General features: G+C 55.5%; 2 protein-coding genes across 2 annotated transcripts; one reads left to right on the top strand and one right to left on the bottom strand.

Annotated features, from left to right (window-relative positions):
* Positions 1–2,432: 2,432 nt before the first annotated feature.
* On the bottom strand, positions 2,433–6,908 carry MMAB (metabolism of cobalamin associated B). Its single transcript, XM_032199052.1, has 11 exons — positions 6,903–6,908; positions 6,782–6,849; positions 6,050–6,102; positions 5,870–5,963; positions 5,726–5,783; positions 4,794–4,866; positions 4,358–4,455; positions 3,966–4,030; positions 3,242–3,301; positions 2,861–2,986; positions 2,433–2,595 (listed from the first exon to the last, which is right to left on the bottom strand). The coding sequence occupies exons 1-10, from the start codon at positions 6,906–6,908 to the stop codon at positions 2,899–2,901; spliced, it is 663 nt and encodes a 220-aa protein (XP_032054943.1). The 3' UTR covers positions 2,433–2,595; positions 2,861–2,898.
* Positions 6,907–17,694, top strand: MVK (mevalonate kinase). The gene is made up of 10 exons (XM_032199262.1): positions 6,907–6,984; positions 7,082–7,229; positions 8,246–8,393; positions 9,403–9,558; positions 11,770–11,873; positions 12,705–12,750; positions 13,484–13,574; positions 14,036–14,152; positions 15,928–16,081; positions 16,195–17,694. The coding sequence occupies exons 1-10, from the start codon at positions 6,907–6,909 to the stop codon at positions 16,344–16,346; spliced, it is 1,194 nt and encodes a 397-aa protein (XP_032055153.1). The 3' UTR covers positions 16,347–17,694.
* The last annotated feature ends 220 nt before the right edge of the window (positions 17,695–17,914 follow it).

The raw sequence follows: 17,914 nt of genomic DNA, 5'->3' as shown, positions 1-17,914 counted from the left end.
CGTGTTGTACAGCTGGATGTGCTAGGTGGGGACAAAGGACTTGGAACAACACCTGCTAACGCAGAGCGCTGGGAGAATTAAGTTTGGACTTCATTCTCACTCCTACTTTGCTCACCCGGCCCCTCTCTTGCTGCGTGCTGCTCCCTGAGTGCTAGCAGCTGCCAGCTCCGCTGCACTGGGACTTTTTTGGGGAGCTTGGTGCAAAAAGTCCCTGCTTCCATCCCAGTGGCCCCCCCAAGCCTTTCTGCAGCTTTATGGCCAGCAGTTCCCTTGTTAGGGGGTAGCATTTGGGATAGAGGAGTGCCTTTAATACATCCAAGGCTGTGCTACACTGCAAGCGCTGCAGGCTGAGAACTTGCAAAGGGCCAAATGTGGCCTCGGGGGAGCTCTGCTCTGCTCTGCTGAGCTGCAGCCGCCTGGGGCTGGGACTGCTCTCAGCCTGAACCAGGCTCATGCCTAAATTCAGGCACTGCCCCCGGTGCCTGCTTATCCGGAACAACGGGGGCACCCCAGACACCAGCCCCCCGGGCTTCAGCTGTGCTGAAACAATTGCACGGGGCTGTTTGGGCAGAAAGGGAGAGGGGGCGAGCTGGAAGCTGAGTGAACTCTAATAAATTTAATCTCTACATCGTATAAAAGTGCGGTAGCTAAATTTATTCCTCCTTGCACTCAAAACAATACCAGCTTTGGTCCCAAAACAGTAGTGAGATTCCTTCCCCCCAGCTGGAAAAAAAAGAAAATACTATAAATCCATCCTGGAGCTGATTTATATAGCATTCATGAAGAATTTATATTGCTAAGAATTTTATTCAATTAAACTTGAAAAGCCGCTGGATTCTTAAGGTTCAATAGTGATCACTGAGACAGAGCTATCATAAAACTGGATGGCCTGTCTGGAGCAGGCATTGAGAAAATGTCTGATGTGACATTGCAGCTGACGGTACAGTCCAAATCAAGAGCATTTGTCATTGGGATGTGTTACAGGCTAAGGCTTGGAAAATTACTCTGTGAAAAATGTGCATTAACAATAGCCATGAAATATGCGTTAAAAAAAAAAAAAAAAAGAAAGAAAGAAAAAAAGGTGAATAATGAGCCAGTATCTATTAGCGCTGGGCATTCTTCACTCTGACCCCGCTCTGATTAAAAAGTTAACACAAAAGCCGGAGAGTTCTGGGGAGCAACTCTGAAGTTGATGCTGATTAAATGATTGAAGAGGGGAAGCTGCGTGAGTGAAGAGCTCCCACCACCAAGAGTCACGCTCTTGGTGTGAAACGAGCACCCTTAAGCTGTGTAATCACCTTACAGCCCCGTTTTCTGGGATGCTCCTCCACAAAAGGAGGGGACAACTTAAACCCACGTGGAAGAACGTGTGTGAGACAGGTTGTATTTCTGAGCTGTAAGGGACTTGGACTGTGTGGACTGGAGTCCTCCGGCTGTTGTGCATCCAACGTGGGTAGCAAGGTGTTAACTGGTTCAGCTGGCTGGAACGCACTTGTTTACCTACCAGGTTTTTTGGCAGTCCAATCCATCAGGAAGCTGAAAAAGCTTCCAACAGAGCGAGTCTGAGCTCTCTGAATTTCAGTTAGCTCGCTCCGTCAATTTACTTGGAGGTGCCTTTGGCTTGCTGCTAGAAGATGGGGCTGCTAAGCTTGTATCATGGAAATTGCTGCACTCAAATTTACTGAAAATGATAAGAAACGGTAAAAAAAAAAAAAAAAAAAAAAAAAACACACAGCAAAACGTGCAGCTGTTCTGAAAGATGAAGTGCTCGGCCGCCCCAGGTGAGCTCTGCGACAGGATGTCTTCTCTGCTGGAAGCACCACATCCTATCCTGGTGTTTGCAGCCAGATTCCCCAAACTTTGGGGCGTCCGCTCTGCTGAGAGCTCCGCAGCAGTGCAACTCCCAGGGACGTTGATGTGTGGGGTACGAACATCTGTGGGTGTTGGCCTCTCTCTCCCACCTCCAGCTGTGCCAGCTGAAAAGCCTCCAGGCCTCTGCTACTCCCCACAAGCCCTTTATCTGCAAACTGGACCCGAGTGGCCTGCAGCTGATAGGGATTTGACAACTGGACTCAAATACCTGCAGCCAAAGGTGTGCTCGAGGGGTCTGCGTGCTGGGAGGGCAGCTCTGCACGGAGTTAACCCCAGCTAACTCAAGAGATTGTTCCTGCACCTGACCCGGAGGATTTGGCCCTTCCTCCTTGAATCCCCGTCCTGCACAAGCCCGTTCCTGGCAGAGGATGCATGGGATTGTCAGCACGGGGACATTTTTCACATGCATAAGGAGAGGCAGCCAGAGCCAAAGAATTCCAAGTGCGTTCCTGTAAATCTACACAGCTCAGCTCCAGCCAGGGCTGATGGATTGAAAGCAACTTAAAAAAGAAAAGCAAGCTGGGCTCGGTATTAAAGCATGACAGTTAGGGGCCCTTTGGTACAAGTAAATCACATTTATTATTTCAGAGCCTGTGGACAGAGTTCCTGAATCTCGGCACAGTGGCTGTTCTGCACGGGCGTTGTGACTTACAGAGAGAAGCTGATTGTTTTCTCTTCTTCATTCCTCAGAGCCCCGTCAAAGCCTTTCCGCAGAACCTGCCGCTGCCCAGGGAAATTAAGACATCTCTAAAAATCGGCTGTAGTTATCAAAAGCCTCCTGACTCAGTTCCAGCGTAGGACAAAGAATAATTCTGAAGCCAGCACAAGAGATACTCGGACAAGGCCAAGCAGAACAGCTGTGTTCCTCACAGTGTTTATGAACACGGTCATAGTTATTTTAGTTGGAAGTTCTCAACATCTCACGTTCCCAGTGCAGGCCTGCTCTCTGCCCTGTCCATGCCTGAGGGAAGCATGCTGCTGGATTTACCTTTCCACGATCTAGAAAGCAAACATCCCAGCTCCCGGTCACTGCTCAGGCTTGATGTATATTTTCTCTTCCTTCCCTTCCTTCATTGCAGCGTAACGGGCCAAAACGAAGAGGTAGTCGCTCAGTCTGTAAACCAAGGGAAAAGCAATGAGCAAAGAAAGCGAGGTGGCTGCCCCTCCAGCACCCCAGCGGTGTCTGCAGAGACGTACAGGCCATGCAACCACATTTAAAAAGCTGCTTGTTAAAACTTCAAAGATCATCATCTGGAAGGGAAACTCCTTGAAATGTAAAACCCCGCAGTTCTGTGCCGTGGCTAAGGGAACAACAAGCACGCTCCAGTGGTACAGGAATAAAGAGGTAGATGGAATTTTTTTTTTTTACCTGTTTAAATATTTGGCCACGTTTGGATCTGCTTCCCCTGCTTGTACTAACGGAACCACGCTAGAACAAGAAAAGGGATGATTTAGTGCATTTAACTTTCTAGTTAAATGAATGAACAAAATGAATGCAATTTGCTGGAGCACCAAACTTCACACCCCAACCTCACATGGAGCCCCTGTCCTCATCCCCCATGGCAGCTGTGAGCGCTGCTCAGTTCCACCAGGAGAAATCCGTGGTGGCCACATAACACAAACCGTTACCGTAACTTTCTGGAGACCTGCAGATGTGCTCCACCAAAGGATACTCGTGAGTGGGTTTCAATGAGTAAAGGGAGCAGCTTGTAAGTGAATAACCTGAAGGATCATTATGCCTTTGTGCAGGTAAACAGGAACCCTTTTTTGGTGAGGGAACAGAGCTGCTCATCACCTCTGGCCTGGCGTACAGCCCTCATTCTAGCTGTCTTTTGAAGAAACAACCGACTGTGATGTTAGCTTTTTGCAGACTGGGTTGCCAAGCTGTAAGGACAGCACCTCAGCAGTAACATCTCCCTTAACATCAGCTGGGTTGGAGCTGCTGCACAGCGGGTCCAGGCAAACACAAGTGACTTCACAGGGAAGTCATTTCGGTAACGAGCAGGTGAGTTTTCCTTCTGGTTTGCTGTTATTGTGGCAGTCTGATCATCTTCTGCTAATTTTGGTCGGTGACACCACGAGCCAACACTCACCACCTCTCAGCTCTGCGGCAGACGGCTCGGGAAAAATGGAGAGCGGCGCTGCTTTTACCTCCCGACTGCAACGACAAGGAACCAGCACATCAGTGCCTGCAGCCAGCCACCCTCCTCGTGGGACAGCTGCAGCAAAGCTCATCGCATCTCGCACACACACAGCTGAACACATGCTCTGGTATGGCCAGGCAACTGGGAAGAGAGACCTAAATGCAGAACTATTGGGAATTTAATTCAGCCTGGTCCTTCTCCGTGGTTTTTTTTGCTATTTTTCAGCACAAGTAACAGCTTCACAGCCTGTTTTCTCCCAGCTCCCACAGCAAGTGGTGGGGCTGATTTACCCTAACAGATCCAGCCTTCTCCCGGCAGTGAGCGGCACGAGCAATACCTACAGGCAGGATGAAAGCTCTGAGCGGAGGAAGCTGCTCTGAGTAGCTGTCAATCCACTGCTCCAGCTCCAGGACAGGCTTCTCGCTGAACGCAGTTCGTTCTACAGAAGGAAAAGAAGAGTCAGCTGCAGGAAATGCAGCCTTCGCTCCACAGACGGGGCTCTCCTTTCACCTTTCTTGGATTGGCAAGCCCTCGGAAAGCACCCCAAAACACTTTTCCTGCTGGAGCAGGGCTGGCTTCCCACTCAGCAGCTGTGGCAGTGCCAGCTCACATCGCTCGAGTCACACAGACACAGCACGAGCAGCTCGTGGAACCACACGTTATACGCTCAGCACCCAGGCACATGGTGTGGGGCAGCGCTGGGGCAGCCTCCCAGCCCCAGCCCAGCACAGCGTGGATTCACGACCTCTTATCCCAGGAAAATCCTCTGGGGCTTACTTAAGTGAGCTTCCCTGGCTGAGGAGAGAGGCGTCGCGATGTTGGAGCCCACATCCTGCAGCATACACTGGACCTAGATGTGGCAATCAGGACAAAAATAAAAGGTGTTTACGTTATCCAGCCTTTGATGCTCCGGTGCAACCACAGCGAGCTCTGGGAGGCGACAGCTGGTTGTGCTGATTAAAGAGGATCCGACCCTTGCTGTTCATCATCCCCAGCCTGCTGGCAGGAGGGACCAGGTACGTGCTCCCTAATTGCTTTAGGAGAAACCAGATTATCGCGTGTACTCATTTTCACTGGCACACTGAACCACCCCGGATGACCCTGGTGAGAGCGGACCAGGAGCACTCGCAGGATCCCTTTGCTGGTGGGACACCAAACCAGGAACCTCTCAGAGAACGGCAGCGCCAAACAAGCTGGAGGTGGTGCTGGCTCGGCGTCACATCCATTTGAGGAACATCTCTCCATGGCACGGGACGTTTCAGAGACAGCCTCACAAAGCTCTGTAAGGTCCCCAATTAGCTCCTGAGTTCCTGTGCACAGCAAAGCCAGTTAGTAAAACCCACACGGTGCCACGGTGGGAGCAGTCCCCACTCCCACCATTGTAGCCACGTAGTTTTGGTGCCCTGATCCCAAACCTGCAGCTCCGTGACAAGACTTAACTCCTGGCTGTGATGTGTGGGGGCACAGATCTGGGTACGTGTAGATACGTTTATCTGCCTGCTACTGACCTGCTGGTTTCCTTCCTGGTTCAAGTTTGTTTCTTGGGGAGTAACCGTGGCTCAGAGCCTTAAATATTTACGGGATGCTTCATTCTAACGTTTTAATACTAAGTTTATCAAATTCCTACGTGTCAACGGGAGCACCCTGTGTCAAACTAAGAGCACAGCACACGGCGGGGAGGCCGGGTGAGGCCTGCGGGCACCCCTCACCTTGTGAAGCTGCTCCACGAAGCCGTGCCCCTTCTCGGCACCGAACTCGCCGGCCAGCCTGCGGCGGGGAAAGGGGCCGAGGGTGAGGGGGGCAGCGGGGCCGCAGCCCCCCGGGGTTTGGGGAGGAGGCCGGGGGGCACTCACCCGATGGCGGAGCTCAGCTCGTCCGTGGTGCCCAGCGCCTCGAAGACGCGGTCGTCCTTGGGCCTCCTCTCGCCGGTGAAGGTGCTGGAGAAGCCTGCGGGGGTCCCGGGGGTCCCGGGGATCAGGGCCAGGCTGGGGGGGGACCGTGCAGCCCCCGCTCCCCGGCAGCCCCGGGCCCACCTCCGTCCCCCGTCCGGGTGTAGATCCTCGGGGCGCGGGCACCGCCGGAGGGGCTGTGGGAGGCAGGGGGGTGTCAGGGGGCGGCGGGCACCGCCCGGTCCCGCTCCCTGGTCTCCGGTCCCAGGTCCCAATTCCCGTTCCTGGTCCCGGTTCCCAGTCCCTGGTCCCGGTTCCCAGTCCCTGGTCCCCGTTCCCAGGTCCTGATCCCATTCCCTGGCTCTGATTCCTGGTCCCCGGCTCCGTTCCCGGTCCCTGGTCCCCGGTCCCAGGTCCCAGGTCCCGATTCCCGTTCCTGGTCCCAATGCCCTGTCCCGGTTCCCGGTCCCTGGTCCCCATTCCTAGGTCCCGATCCCCCGGTGCTCGATCCCCGGTCCCAATCCCGTTCCCTGGCTCCGTTCCCGATCCCTGGTCCCGGTCCCGGTCCCCCGGTCCCGTTCCCGATCCCGATCCCGTTCCCTGGCCCCGATTCCCGGCTCCCTTCCCGGTCCCTGGTCCCAGTTCCCAGGTCCCGATCCTCGCTCCCGGTCCCGATCCCAATCCCAATCCCGTTCCCGTCCCCGATCCCGTTCCCGTTCCCGTTCCCGTCCCCACCTGCCGCCGCCCCCCCCTCGCTGCCTCCTCCCCAGCGGCCTCCGCAGCCCCCTGCCCGCCGCCTCCGCCGCCCTCCTCAGCATCGCCGCCACCCTCCGCAACCCCCGCCCGCCCCTCGCCGGCCTCACCCCACCGCCTCACCACCCCGCAACGCCGCCTCCCCATTGGTCAACCCGCCGCTCCGTCTCCTCTACGAGCCTCGCGATTGGCTGAGAGCGAGAAGGGCGGGACCGGCGGCTGAAGCCGGAGCGGAGCGCGGTGCGGCCATGGCGGAGCGGGGCCTGGTGGTGTCGGCGCCGGGCAAGGTGATCCTGCACGGGGAGCACGCTGTGGTGCACGGCAAGGTGAGGGGCAGAACGGCACGGGACGGGGCTGGGCTTCGTGTTCCCGGTGCTCACGCCCCGTTTTGTCCCGTTTTTGTCCCGTTTTTTTCTCCCGCAGGCGGCGCTGGCCGTGGCGCTGGGGCTCCGCACCTTCCTGTGCCTGCGGCCCGGCGGCGAGGGGCGGCTCCGTGTCCGCCTGCCCGGAGTTGGAGTCCTCAGGAGCTGGGAGCGGCCCGGCCTCAGCGCCCTCAGGGAGCAACTCGGGGGTGAGGGGGGAGAGGGGGGGGTCCTGGGGCGGCACTGGGATGAGGGGGGTTGGGGATGGGGTTGGGGATGGGTTGGGATTGGGTTGGGGTCAGGATTGGGACTGGGGTTGGGTTGGGGTTGGCGTTGGGATTGGGATTGGGGTTGGGGTTGGGTTAGGATTAGGGTTGGGGTTGCAGTTGGGTTGGGGTTGGGTTGGAAGTGGGATTGGGTTTGGGATTGGTTTGGGGTTGGGTTGTGTTGGGGTTGGATTGGGATTGGGGTTGAGTCTGGGTCGGGGTTGGGTTAGGGTTAGGATTGGGGTCGGGATTGGGTTGGGGTCCCGGCTGGGATTGCGGTTGGGTCTGGGTAGGGGTTGGGGTCATCAACAGGCAGGGTTACGGGGTGAGGGGGTGTCCCATCCCTCACAAGCTGGATGGGGCTGGGGGAACCCAGGGTAGGGGCAGGGGGCTGCAACCAGAGGGTCCATAAGGGCCCCATCCAGCCCCAAGCACCGCCAGGTGCTCAGCATCTCGTGCCGGGTGACCCCATGGGGCCCTTCCCGCTGCAGGACCTGGCGGCAGCTCCCTGCCCCTCACCGGGTCGCTCTGCTTGGCAGGGCAAAGTCTGCAGGGTCAGCAGGTCGGTGACCTCGGCACCGGCCTGAACTTCTCCTGTGCTCATCCCTGCCCTGGCTGCTGGCTCTCAGACACGGCTGAAGCATTTCAGTGTCCCTGGGCTTTAATAACCAGCATTTGGCTTCCCAAATTCGGCCTGGTGGTGGATGGGCACATGTGAGAAGCGAAGGCAAGGAGAGAGCCTCTGTCAGACGGTGCAGGGGAAGATCAGGTTCTCAGGGTGGCTGGTGGAGGTCTTGCTTTATTTTATCCCGAGCAGAAAGCTTGTAGGTAAAACATGAAACTAATTCATGGTCTGTGTCTGCCTCCTCTAACAAGAGTTGTTTGTGTAAACGCAGCTTTCGAGTTTAACAATTTCCTGGCCTCTCAGTGTTTGAATTCTCCCCTGCTTGCCTCCCTAGCTGACTTTGATGAATCTAAGCCCCCCAGCGCAGAAGTGCTGGAAGCACTGAAAGAGTTTGCTGGAATCCCTGCCGAAGCCTCCGGTCCCGACAGCCTTGCTATTCTTGCCTTTCTTTATATGTGCCTGGCTATTTCGGCTAAGTATGGGTAAGGCTGTCCTCCTGCCCCAAAATAAACATGTTTGGGGCGTTCAGCATTAATTGAATCTTTAAGGTCACAGAAGGAAACCAACTCTTTGAGGCAGAGTAAGAAATCAAAGGGAATTGCCCTTTATTTAGGTTCTGGGCACCTCAAGAGACCCCTTCAGAGCTGGTGTGCAGGCAGCTCGTTTCATACGGGCTTGGCGTAGGTTAGAGAAACACCTACAGAAACACGCTGTGAATTCAGCGGCTGATCCCTCTGCTAAGCTGGATCTCCTTCCGAATTTGATAACTCGGGGTCACCACAGCTCGAGGCTGTTCCAGTTTCTAAACTCGATCAGCACAGCTGGGGATAATGGAAGTTACTGACAGGGTGCTCAGGGCGAGGTGTGGTACGTGCAGCACCACCACAGCCTGTTCCCAGTACCCTTAGCCAAGGACCAAAGGCTACAGGGCCGTGACAGGGACTTGCTTTGCAGTCCCTGTGCTGGGGCTGTGACCAGCCTGCTCCGAAACCACCAGGTTGTGGTTCCCAGTGCTCACCTGCTGGTACAGGCTCCTGTTTTGATGCTGGGGTCTGTAACAGCCCTGACACGATGGGTGGAGAAGAGGCCCCGTGGACACAGGCACCTTTCATCATCCTCGGCAGCTTCTTGCTCCAGCGAGGTGTAACGATGCGGCTGGGCATCTGTGACGCTTGGTCTTTACTTAGAGCACATTTAAATTCACACGACAGCCTCTGAAGGGTCTCTTTGTGGTGCTACTCAAGTGTTTGGTTACAGAGTGCCCCTCCTAGCTGCTTGACGAGCTGTGCTAATCACAGAGCCGACTCAGCCAGGCTTTGTTCTGGCACGGTGCTCGGCGAGGCTACTCAGCTGCCTGCATGTGTGTGTGTGCTGATGGGGCCAATTTTCAAGCAGCTTTTCCTCTGATCGGTCCTAATTGGCATCTTTTACCTTCGAAATGTTGTTTCTAGGTGGGACTCGAGGCCGCTAAGCCTGCCCTTTGTGTTTCAGAGATGTTCCCAGCGTGGACATCGTGGTGTGGTCGGAGCTGCCCACGGGAGCCGGGCTGGGGTCGAGCGCTGCCTACGCGGTGTGCTTGGCGGCGGCGCTGCTGCACGCCTGCGGAGCCATCTCCTGCCCGCTGAAGGATGGGGAAATCACAGCCAGGTAACGCCTGGGAGGCACGCCACGGGGACAGCCCTGCTCTCTGACAGCAGCACGCTGCGATATGGGGTCCGTGCCCCGGGCTGGGGGGGTCTGTTTGGATCAGCACATCCCACACTGTGACCGCTGTGCCCCCCTCTTTCCTTCTGTCTGAGCAAATCCTGGCACTGGCACCTCTCCTGCTCTGTCTGGCTGTCTCTTGGGCTCAGGCTCTGGTTGTGAGCGTGGCTGTGGCACCCTGGGCTCAGCTCGTTTCCCTTCCCTGCCTGTTGCTGCCTGTGCTCCAGCAGCAGAGGCGTGTCTTGTCCCAGGGCTCTGACCTGCGAATCGTGTTTACAGTTCTGTTCTCCTGATAAAAGCACCTGGATGCAGAGACTTGGTAAAAACACACACATTTAACCCGCTGCTTACTCTGTCTAGGGTAAGGTAGCTTTATTTTGCCAAGAAAACAAAACCCTTCCTTTAATGTAGAGGATTTTTTTTTACCTCTATTTCTTCTCTGTCCCCGAGCATCTTTTAGGTTTTGCTTTGAGCTGTCAAGGAGTCAAAGATTCTTTCTCTTTTTTCCTGCACTTTCCCATGGATTTTTTTTCTGCCCGTGGTACGTTTCCTTCCGATTTCTTGCCTGAGTCTGCCCTTTATCAGGGGCTGTTGAAAGGGAGTTTCTTTCCCTCTCCCCTGCTTTCCATTGGAGTTCAATCCTGAAAAACTGGTCTGCTCTGCTGTGTGTGGAAGGAGGCTCAGCTCAGAGATGTGTATCGCAGCTGGAGTTGCAGAACCCTCTATTGTTTCCCCGGAGCCAGGTGCAACCTTTTATGGTTGGCTCTGTGGATTTTGGGGGGGCCTGGAAGTGACACCGTGAGAGGGGGCGGCTCTGCTCTGCTTCAAAACCCGAGCTTGCAAACAGCCAGAAACACGTTCCTAGAGCGGGTGCAAACCTCCCCGTGGTCACACGACGTGAGAAACCAGAGGCCAGCTCTAAAGCAGGGAGCAGCAAGGATGTCTTCATTCCCTGCTCACACTTCTTGGCTTCAGCTTGAATGCAGCGTAATTTTTTTTTTCTTCCAGCTGGCGTGCAGAGGGGTAAGTGAGAGATGGGGGTGTCAGACTTCAGAAGGTTTTTGCTTAACATTGCAAGAAAAGAACAGCGTGATATAATGACTCCTGCGTCGAGAAGAATCGCAGCCTCTCAAAGAGGATTAAAAACAAGTGGTTTACAGCAAACTGCACTTCTATTTTGAGTAGCGGTGGTGTGAGCTGTTTTCCTGAATGCTTCGCAGATTAAATATTGGCAAGTGAAATTAAAGATGCGCGGAGATGGATGAAGATGTTCAGCTGCAGCCTGGGAACATGGGCAGTGTGAGGAAGGGGCTTCCAGATAGCAGGAGGCTCCCCTGATTTCTGCCCTGCCCTAGCAGGGGTCAGCGACTGCTCCTTATTTCGTGTAGGGCTGCTTGGTGCTTATCTAAAACCTGTGTCTGTGCCTCTGCCTCTGGCACCCAGTTTGTGTTCTGGGCACCAAATGCCAGCTGTGATCTCTGCAGAAGGTCCTGGTGCTGGGCTATCTGATCCCACGGAGCATTAAACCGCTCTGCAACCGGCAGCTCCGGGATGGCTTTTTGTGCTGCTGCAGCCCCTTAATTGGTGTGTTCGCTCAGGGGCCTCGATCCTGGCCGAGCCTGACCCTGCACCGAGCCCTTCAGCCAGCGTTTAACCTCTCCAAGCACTTAGCAGTCTGTGTGACTGCTTTCAGGGCCACAGAGAGCCCGTTCCTCTGTCTCTCAGCATAAACACCTCGGCATTTGCTTCCCTGTTGTGTTTTAAGTGCCAGCACCCAGCGTGGCTTGAAGTGTTAGGAGTTAATCCCTAAAAATCAAAGCCTTTGCTCGAGCATCGCTTCCAGTGACATCTCCTGACCCAATTTGTGAGGCTTCTGCGGCTGAGCAGCTGGCAATTAGAGGCTGGGGCTGCCTGTGCGAGGTGCAGTTTTTGGGGTTCTCTTCTCATCTGTGTGTAAACTCACTGTCCTGCGTGTTGGTGAGGGGGATCTCAGGGCAGAGTGTGGTAACGCGGTGTTGGGAGGTGTGGATGGGGCTGGGTGTGCAGTGAACTGACCCTGATCTGCTTCTGGGCGTGCTGTGCCCTCCGTGTTATCTCTCTTTCGCTCCTTGTGCGCTGTTTTGGGTGGTTTTGAGTCTTTTTCTTGCCTTCCAGGTGGACAGAAGAAGAGATGACTCTGATCAACAGCTGGGCCTTCCAGGGGGAGCGGGTGATCCACGGCAATCCCTCGGGTGTGGACAACGCTGTTGGCACTTGGGGTACGTGCGTGTGTGCTGCTCCCCGACCCCAAACGTGGTGCTGAGGGGATTTTTGTGCCAGAACAGCAGCCCTGCTTCTGGAAGGTGGTGAGCCCCGTCTGTAATTGGGACTGGATCCAGCTCTGGGGCTGGCAGACCTGCGTTTACACCAGGGGCCTGCATCCCCCAGGGAGGTGCTGTGGGGCAGAGACCCTGCTGCAAGGAGCCGAGACTGTTCTGGTCCAAACAAAGGGACCTAATCCTGCCCCCGGGATCAGGCAGGAGAAAATGCACTCGGACAGCTGTCACGCAGTTTCAATTAGCAGAGACTTCCAAGGGTTTGGGAAGTGTCCTTTTCCTTTCAGTAATCTTTCTAATGAGACCTAATCGCAGTGCCTTGGTGAAGCAGGAGCCAGGCAAGAGAATCCTCCAGCACGGGGAAGTTCCCTGCTAGCAGACAGCTGCTGACACGAGCACACATCCAGTCCCGTCTGAAACCAGCACGCTTGGCTCTGCCCCGGGGAATCATTGCTGGAGTCTCTTTCAGCAAAGATTTAATGCTGGCCAAACTCTTTGCCTTTGGAAAAATAAATAAATTAACGTGATCCTGAAGCAGAGGAGGGCAGAGGGAAAGTCACTGGGTTAACTGTGTCCAGCGAGACCCTCTCATTAAGTCAGCGGGGCCGGGCAGATTCATGCTGCCTGCGAACATGGTTCATTTAGCTGGTGTTCCTTGCAATTACTGTCATGTGCTCTGGGTGAGGTTCTGAAGATGAAAGACCTTCTGTCTCGTACAACGCCGCCTTATCTCGGCGGGCTGTGTGCTGAGACAATGCATGTGTTTCACTTTAGGTGGAGCCCTGAGATACCAATCAGGAAAAATCAAAGCGTTAAAGAGGTAATGCCGGAGCTTAAAAATAACTCAGGGGGTGGGACGTGGCAGCAGTGCCTCGGGTGGATGTGGCACTGCACGAGCTGGAGGAGAGCCTGCGGGGCTCTGTGGCCACGTTTTGTCCCGGGTGTGGGGAGCCTGAGTGTCCGCCTCGGTGCGGGGTGGGCGAGAACAGCAAAACGTTTGGTCGTTATCCCACATCAGATGAACGCGGCGCAGGGGATCAATATTAATTTCATGGCATTATGGGCAGCAGGAGCGGATCCGCTCCTGGCAGCGAATGACATTGTGGGGAGGGGGGGAAACTTCTCGCCTACCTGATGGCAGCGCTGCGTAAAAAGCGAGCTGCGGAGAGCAGGGCCGGGCCCTGAATGCCTCCTGCCACGGGAGGATAATCTGACTCCATTAAAATCTTCCCCAGTGCATGAAATTGCTTTATTAGTGGCTAATGGCCACTGCTGGCCAGCCTGGCAGTATTTCAAAGGAAAGATTTTAGTTGGAAAACACGGATTTCAGTAAACACGTTAGTCCTGTTCGTTGTGCTGGTGCAGTTGTTCGCTGTAACCGAGAGGAACAAGTCTGAACCCAGCCGGTGCTTGAGCACCTGCCTAACTTCCCCCAAATTAATGGGACCCTCATCTTTGTTGTGCTCAAAGGAAAACCCCGAGAGGCCCGGTGGGTTTGGGAGCTGTGGGGCTTTGCTGAAGGAAGGGGGCTGACCGTGTCTCGTTGCTCGCAGGGTGCCGACGCTGAGGATCCTGCTGACCAACACCAAAGTCCCACGAAGCACCAAGGTCCTGGTGGCGGGGGTCAAGGAGAAGATCCTGAAGGTGCAGCGCCTGCGTGGCCACGGGGATGGGGGCGTGCGCTGGGGGGAGGGAACCCTAGTGTCCTGGTGAGCTCTGATCTCCTGCAGGGCTCGCAGGGAGCTTCTCGTGAGCTCTCGGGGTTGTTGCATTCAAGCTTGCTCCTAGCTAACACCTGGGGACTGGAGTTGAGCTTCCTTCCCTCCCTCCAGCACGCAGGGCTCGTTGCAAAAATCACCAGTGTTCAGCCATCGAGCAGAATAGCTCCTTTCTCTGGCCTGTTTCCCTCTGTTTCCCTCTCTTCCTCCAGTTTTTGCAGCTGTGAGCACCTGGGCACTGCCCTGCTCTGCCCTGGGTTTTTCTGTGAGCGAGCAGCCCTGCGTGGGGCGAGGAATTGCCCAGCTCCAGAGGGCTGGGGCAGCTTTCTCGGGGTGGCGTTAGATCCAGCGAGCAGTCTGCTCACATCTCGCCTCCCTGCTTCTCAGTTCCCGGCTATAATGAACCCGGTGCTGGACTCCATCGATGCCATTTCTCAGGAGTGCCAAAGTGTTCTGGAAGCGATGCCTGCAAATCCATCACCGGAGCATTACCCTGTGCTGGAGGTAAGGGGCTCGTTCGCCAGTATTTTTAGACGCCGTTACTGTTGAACATCAAAATGTCATTTAAAGACCATTAGGGCTAAGAAAGAATTTGATAGCAGGAAGCGTTCAGGTCGGAGTGGAATTGTGGTCTGCGTGCGCTGCTCTTAATGCCCTTCTGGGAGCCGGGGGGACAGAAAATGCTCTTTGTGTCTTCCCGCAGCACAGAGGACAGGGAGGGAGGGAGCAGACCTGGCGCTCTGGGGACTTGCAGCCCTAAAGGTTTTGTTCCCTTGGAGAAATGTGGGGTGTGTTTGGGCAGCCTCGCTCGTCTGCTGCTCTGTCACTGCCAGGGCTGGAGCAGAGAGCGGGGAGCCCGGCTCGAGGGGCTGCTCACGAGCCAGCTCCCAGTGCTCGGCGCTCGTCCTGGCTCCAGAGGATGACAAACGGAGCTGTGCCCAGAGCTGACCTGACGTTGATGCATGAGGTGCACGCGGAGATCTGCGTTCGGCTTGGCTTTGTGCGGAGGAGGAGAGGCTGCTGCCGAGCGGGGGGAGCTCGTTGCGGTGCCGGCAGTGCTGCAGCACCGCCTCGTGTGGGGTGAGGACACGGGGTGGTGCCCAGCTGAGGCAAACCTGGCCACGGGTGCTGAGCAACCCGTCGGTACAGCAGTGCAGCTCCTTTTAGCATCTGGGTTTAGCATCAACCACATGCAGCACCTACGTGTGCACACATCTGGCTGCTCTGGAACCTGCAGCTCTCGGCAGCCCGAACCATCGAGCCCATCACTGTGTCAGGCGCTGTCAGCTGAGTCCCAGCAGGTTGTGGAGCAGATGAAAGGTGTCCTGGATCCTCACAGGGAGCGCTGTGCCCTCACTGAGGCATGTAAGAAGCCTCTCGGTGGCCGCCCATCCAGCCCAGCACAGAACTTGTGATACGTGTGCTCTGCTGGGTCATCTTCCCAGGTTTGTTCAGGCACAGTGCAGCATCTCTCCCTGCTCACCCTGAGCTGATGGTGCCGGTGAGCTGGGAGGATGCTGCTGTTGCTGGAGGTCTGAGGTCCTTTCACGGCTCCAGGTTGGCTCTGTGAGATCTGTCTGAGCACTGCCCTCTGTCCCATAGCTCTGCACTTCCAGTAAAGAGCAGAGAGAAGCTGCAATCCTGACCCCTGCCTCTTGCTGTTGTCACCTGGGGCGCTCAGGCTTTGTCCCCAGGAGCAGCGGTGCTGGGGGCTGGCACGGAGCCGTGCAGGCAGCCCTGCTGGGAGAAGCTCGTGCTGCTCCCAGAGGAGCTCCTCTTGACCCCACTTGTGCCAGGAGCCCGGCGTGGTGCTGGTGAGAGGCCCCCTGGCTTGCAGCCCACACAGAGCTCAGCTGTGTGACAGGGGAGAGGCAAAACAGTCGGGAGGCATCGGGGAGTTCTGATTTAGGAGCACTAAATCAGGGAGTTCTCATTTAGGGCCGGGAATAAACATCTGTGAGCAGCTTGCTGCGACCAGGACTTTCTCCCTCCTGAGTGAGGAGGCCCAGAAGCTGCTGTACCGCTGTCACAGCGATGGGCAGGAGCAGCACAAATCATGGGGACAGGGTCAAATGAGCAGCACGGGGCTCAGGAACTGGCCTCAACCTTGCTGAACCCCAAGACGTGCTGGTGGCCAAGCTCCCCATGGACACGAGGTGGCTGTGGGGTGGCCGGGAACGCAGGGACAGCCCCCCACAGCATCCCAAGGAAGGACGCATGGCCGGGAATTGCTGCTGCCACCGCATGTGCTCACCTCCTCTCTGTGCAATCTCTTTTAGGAACTCTTTGACATCAACCAGCACCACCTGAACGTGATCGGGGTCGGCCACCCCTCCCTGGACCGGCTGTGCCGGGTGACGGCCTCGCACGGCCTGCACAGCAAGCTCACCGGCGCTGGCGGCGGCGGCTGCGGCATCACCCTGCTGCGACCAGGTCAGTGCCCCTCTGCCCGCCCAGCTCGGCACGGGGGCAAACGTGGGCGCCCCTTCCTGCCTCCAGGCACGGCCTGGCTGACCTCCTGCCTGTTCTTGCCTCCCTCCTGGCAGACACCACCCCGCAGGCCGTGGAAGCAGCCAAGCGAGATCTGTGCGCCTGCGGATTTGAGTGCTGGGAGACCGACATCGGGGCCCCCGGGGTGACCCTGCACTCCTCCTCGTCTTTAAAAGCCCAAGTGCTGCACGAGCTCTCCGAGAGCTGAGCTGCTGCCCCTGGTGAGGCCGAGCTCTTGGCTGGCTCTGCCCCCGCTGCCTGGGAGCTTCTCCCAGTGCTCCCATCTGCATCCTTCTGGGTGCTGGGGTTCAGGGCTGGTGCCTCGGGGAGCTGGGACCGCGGTGAGGACCCAGGAGCAACTGCTCGCACTTGCTCTGGGCCCGAGCCCTCCCCAGCCTCTCAAAAATCCTCTTCTGAATTTCCTTTCTCAACTGCTGTGCTAATCTCGAGGGGCAGGAGGAGAGCTCTGGGCTGGATTCCAGCACGGATAATGACACTCGGCTTGGTTCTCCTGCTTCAGATGCGTGCGGTGTCTCTCCGCGTCTCCCCTGGCGTCCTGCGAGGGCGTGCAGCGAGGCTGGCGAGGCGGATGTGCGGAGTGCTTTGACATTTGGGGGTGAAAAGCATCTTGGCAGCTCAGGGCTCGGCACTTGGGTCTCGGTTTTTCCTGGACTGCAATTAACCGTGGAAAGGAAACATTTAAATAGAGCTCTTACCTGTTACTAATTAAGAGGTGGGTAATTAACGTGAAAAAAAAAAAAACAAAACAGCACAACTCTAATGAATTTATCACTGTTTTCACTCTGGGCTGATAAAGAGGGTCCTGTAACCGGGCTCTGTTCACGTGCCCGAGGTCTGGTTCAGGCTCTGGCTCTGTTACCTGCAGGGAGGGTGGCTGGAGGCAAAGGCAGTTTTAGAATTTCTACTTACTGCAGCTCTTCTGGGATGTGTTTGGGGAGCGTGCTCATGCTTCTGTCTTAAATGAGCCTGCTGGTGGGGGTGTGAGCTGTGCCTCCTCTAAAGGCAGGGGAGATGGGGGGGGTTCAGCAAACAGGGATTTTAAAAAATCTAGGTTAGAGTAATTGGTTTTAAGTAAGGAAAAAAAAACTTTTCAAGAGCTGACCGCAGTTTGCAAGTGGCGAGGCACAAAACCTGAATGCATTTACACTCGCTATGTAAATGTGGCTGCTTCTGAAATGTTAATGGTGAACTGCTGAACGAGATGGAACTGGGAGGTGAGTACGTGAGCCCAGAAATAAGCTGACTCCTTGTGGCTGGGGTCTCTTCGATACCTGCTGAAGATTTTGTCATTGTTTGGGGTTTTTTTTAAGTGTTGCTCTGCTCAAGAATTAACTTCACTGAAAGCCAAATAATAAATTGTCAGAGGTGGGGGAGCTTGTCCTCCCCTTCCCGTGCAGGAATAAGAAATCAAGTGTGAGAAGCTGAGGTCTACCAGCTCTAACGTCTTGCCATCCTCATGACCAGGTTTAGCTCACTGATCAGACATAAATAAAACTGTCTCTGTTTTTAATAAATTGACATTTTATACGTGCAAAGTGTTCTTTGATAATTACGCCGGCTACAAAAGGAAAAAAGTACCGTACGCTGCTTCGATAAAACCAGGTTTCAGAGGCTGGTTTTCTACATGTCTAATTACAATTCCAATTTGCATCCAAGAACAGCTTTACACTAATCACAAGTCAGAAAGCCTGATAAATAATTTACCGTTTTCTAATACAGTGTAATCAATGTGAGGATCTGGGTGCGTGCTGCCTT

This window comes from Aythya fuligula, chromosome 17 (assembly GCF_009819795.1).
Source record: "Aythya fuligula isolate bAytFul2 chromosome 17, bAytFul2.pri, whole genome shotgun sequence".
Classification (NCBI taxonomy): domain Eukaryota; kingdom Metazoa; phylum Chordata; class Aves; order Anseriformes; family Anatidae; genus Aythya; species Aythya fuligula.
The sequence above is the reverse complement of the archived record's forward strand: the minus strand, read 5'-3'. Positions and strand labels throughout refer to the sequence as shown.

Coding starts and splice junctions, on each gene's coding strand:
- MVK (XM_032199262.1), top strand. CDS start 6,907: ATGGCGGAGCGGGGCCTGGTGGTGTCGGCGCCGGGCAAGGTGATCCTG. Junction 9,559..11,769: donor GATGGGGAAATCACAGCCAG/GTAACGCCTGGG, acceptor CTTGCCTTCCAG/GTGGACAGAAGAAGAGATGA. Junction 14,153..15,927: donor AGCATTACCCTGTGCTGGAG/GTAAGGGGCTCG, acceptor AATCTCTTTTAG/GAACTCTTTGACATCAACCA.
- MMAB (XM_032199052.1), bottom strand. Junction 5,964..6,049: donor CACCCGGACGGGGGACGGAG/GTGGGCCCGGGG, acceptor GGACCCCCGCAG/GCTTCTCCAGCACCTTCACC. Junction 2,987..3,241: donor GTGGCCAAATATTTAAACAG/GTAAAAAAAAAA, acceptor CTTGGTTTACAG/ACTGAGCGACTACCTCTTCG.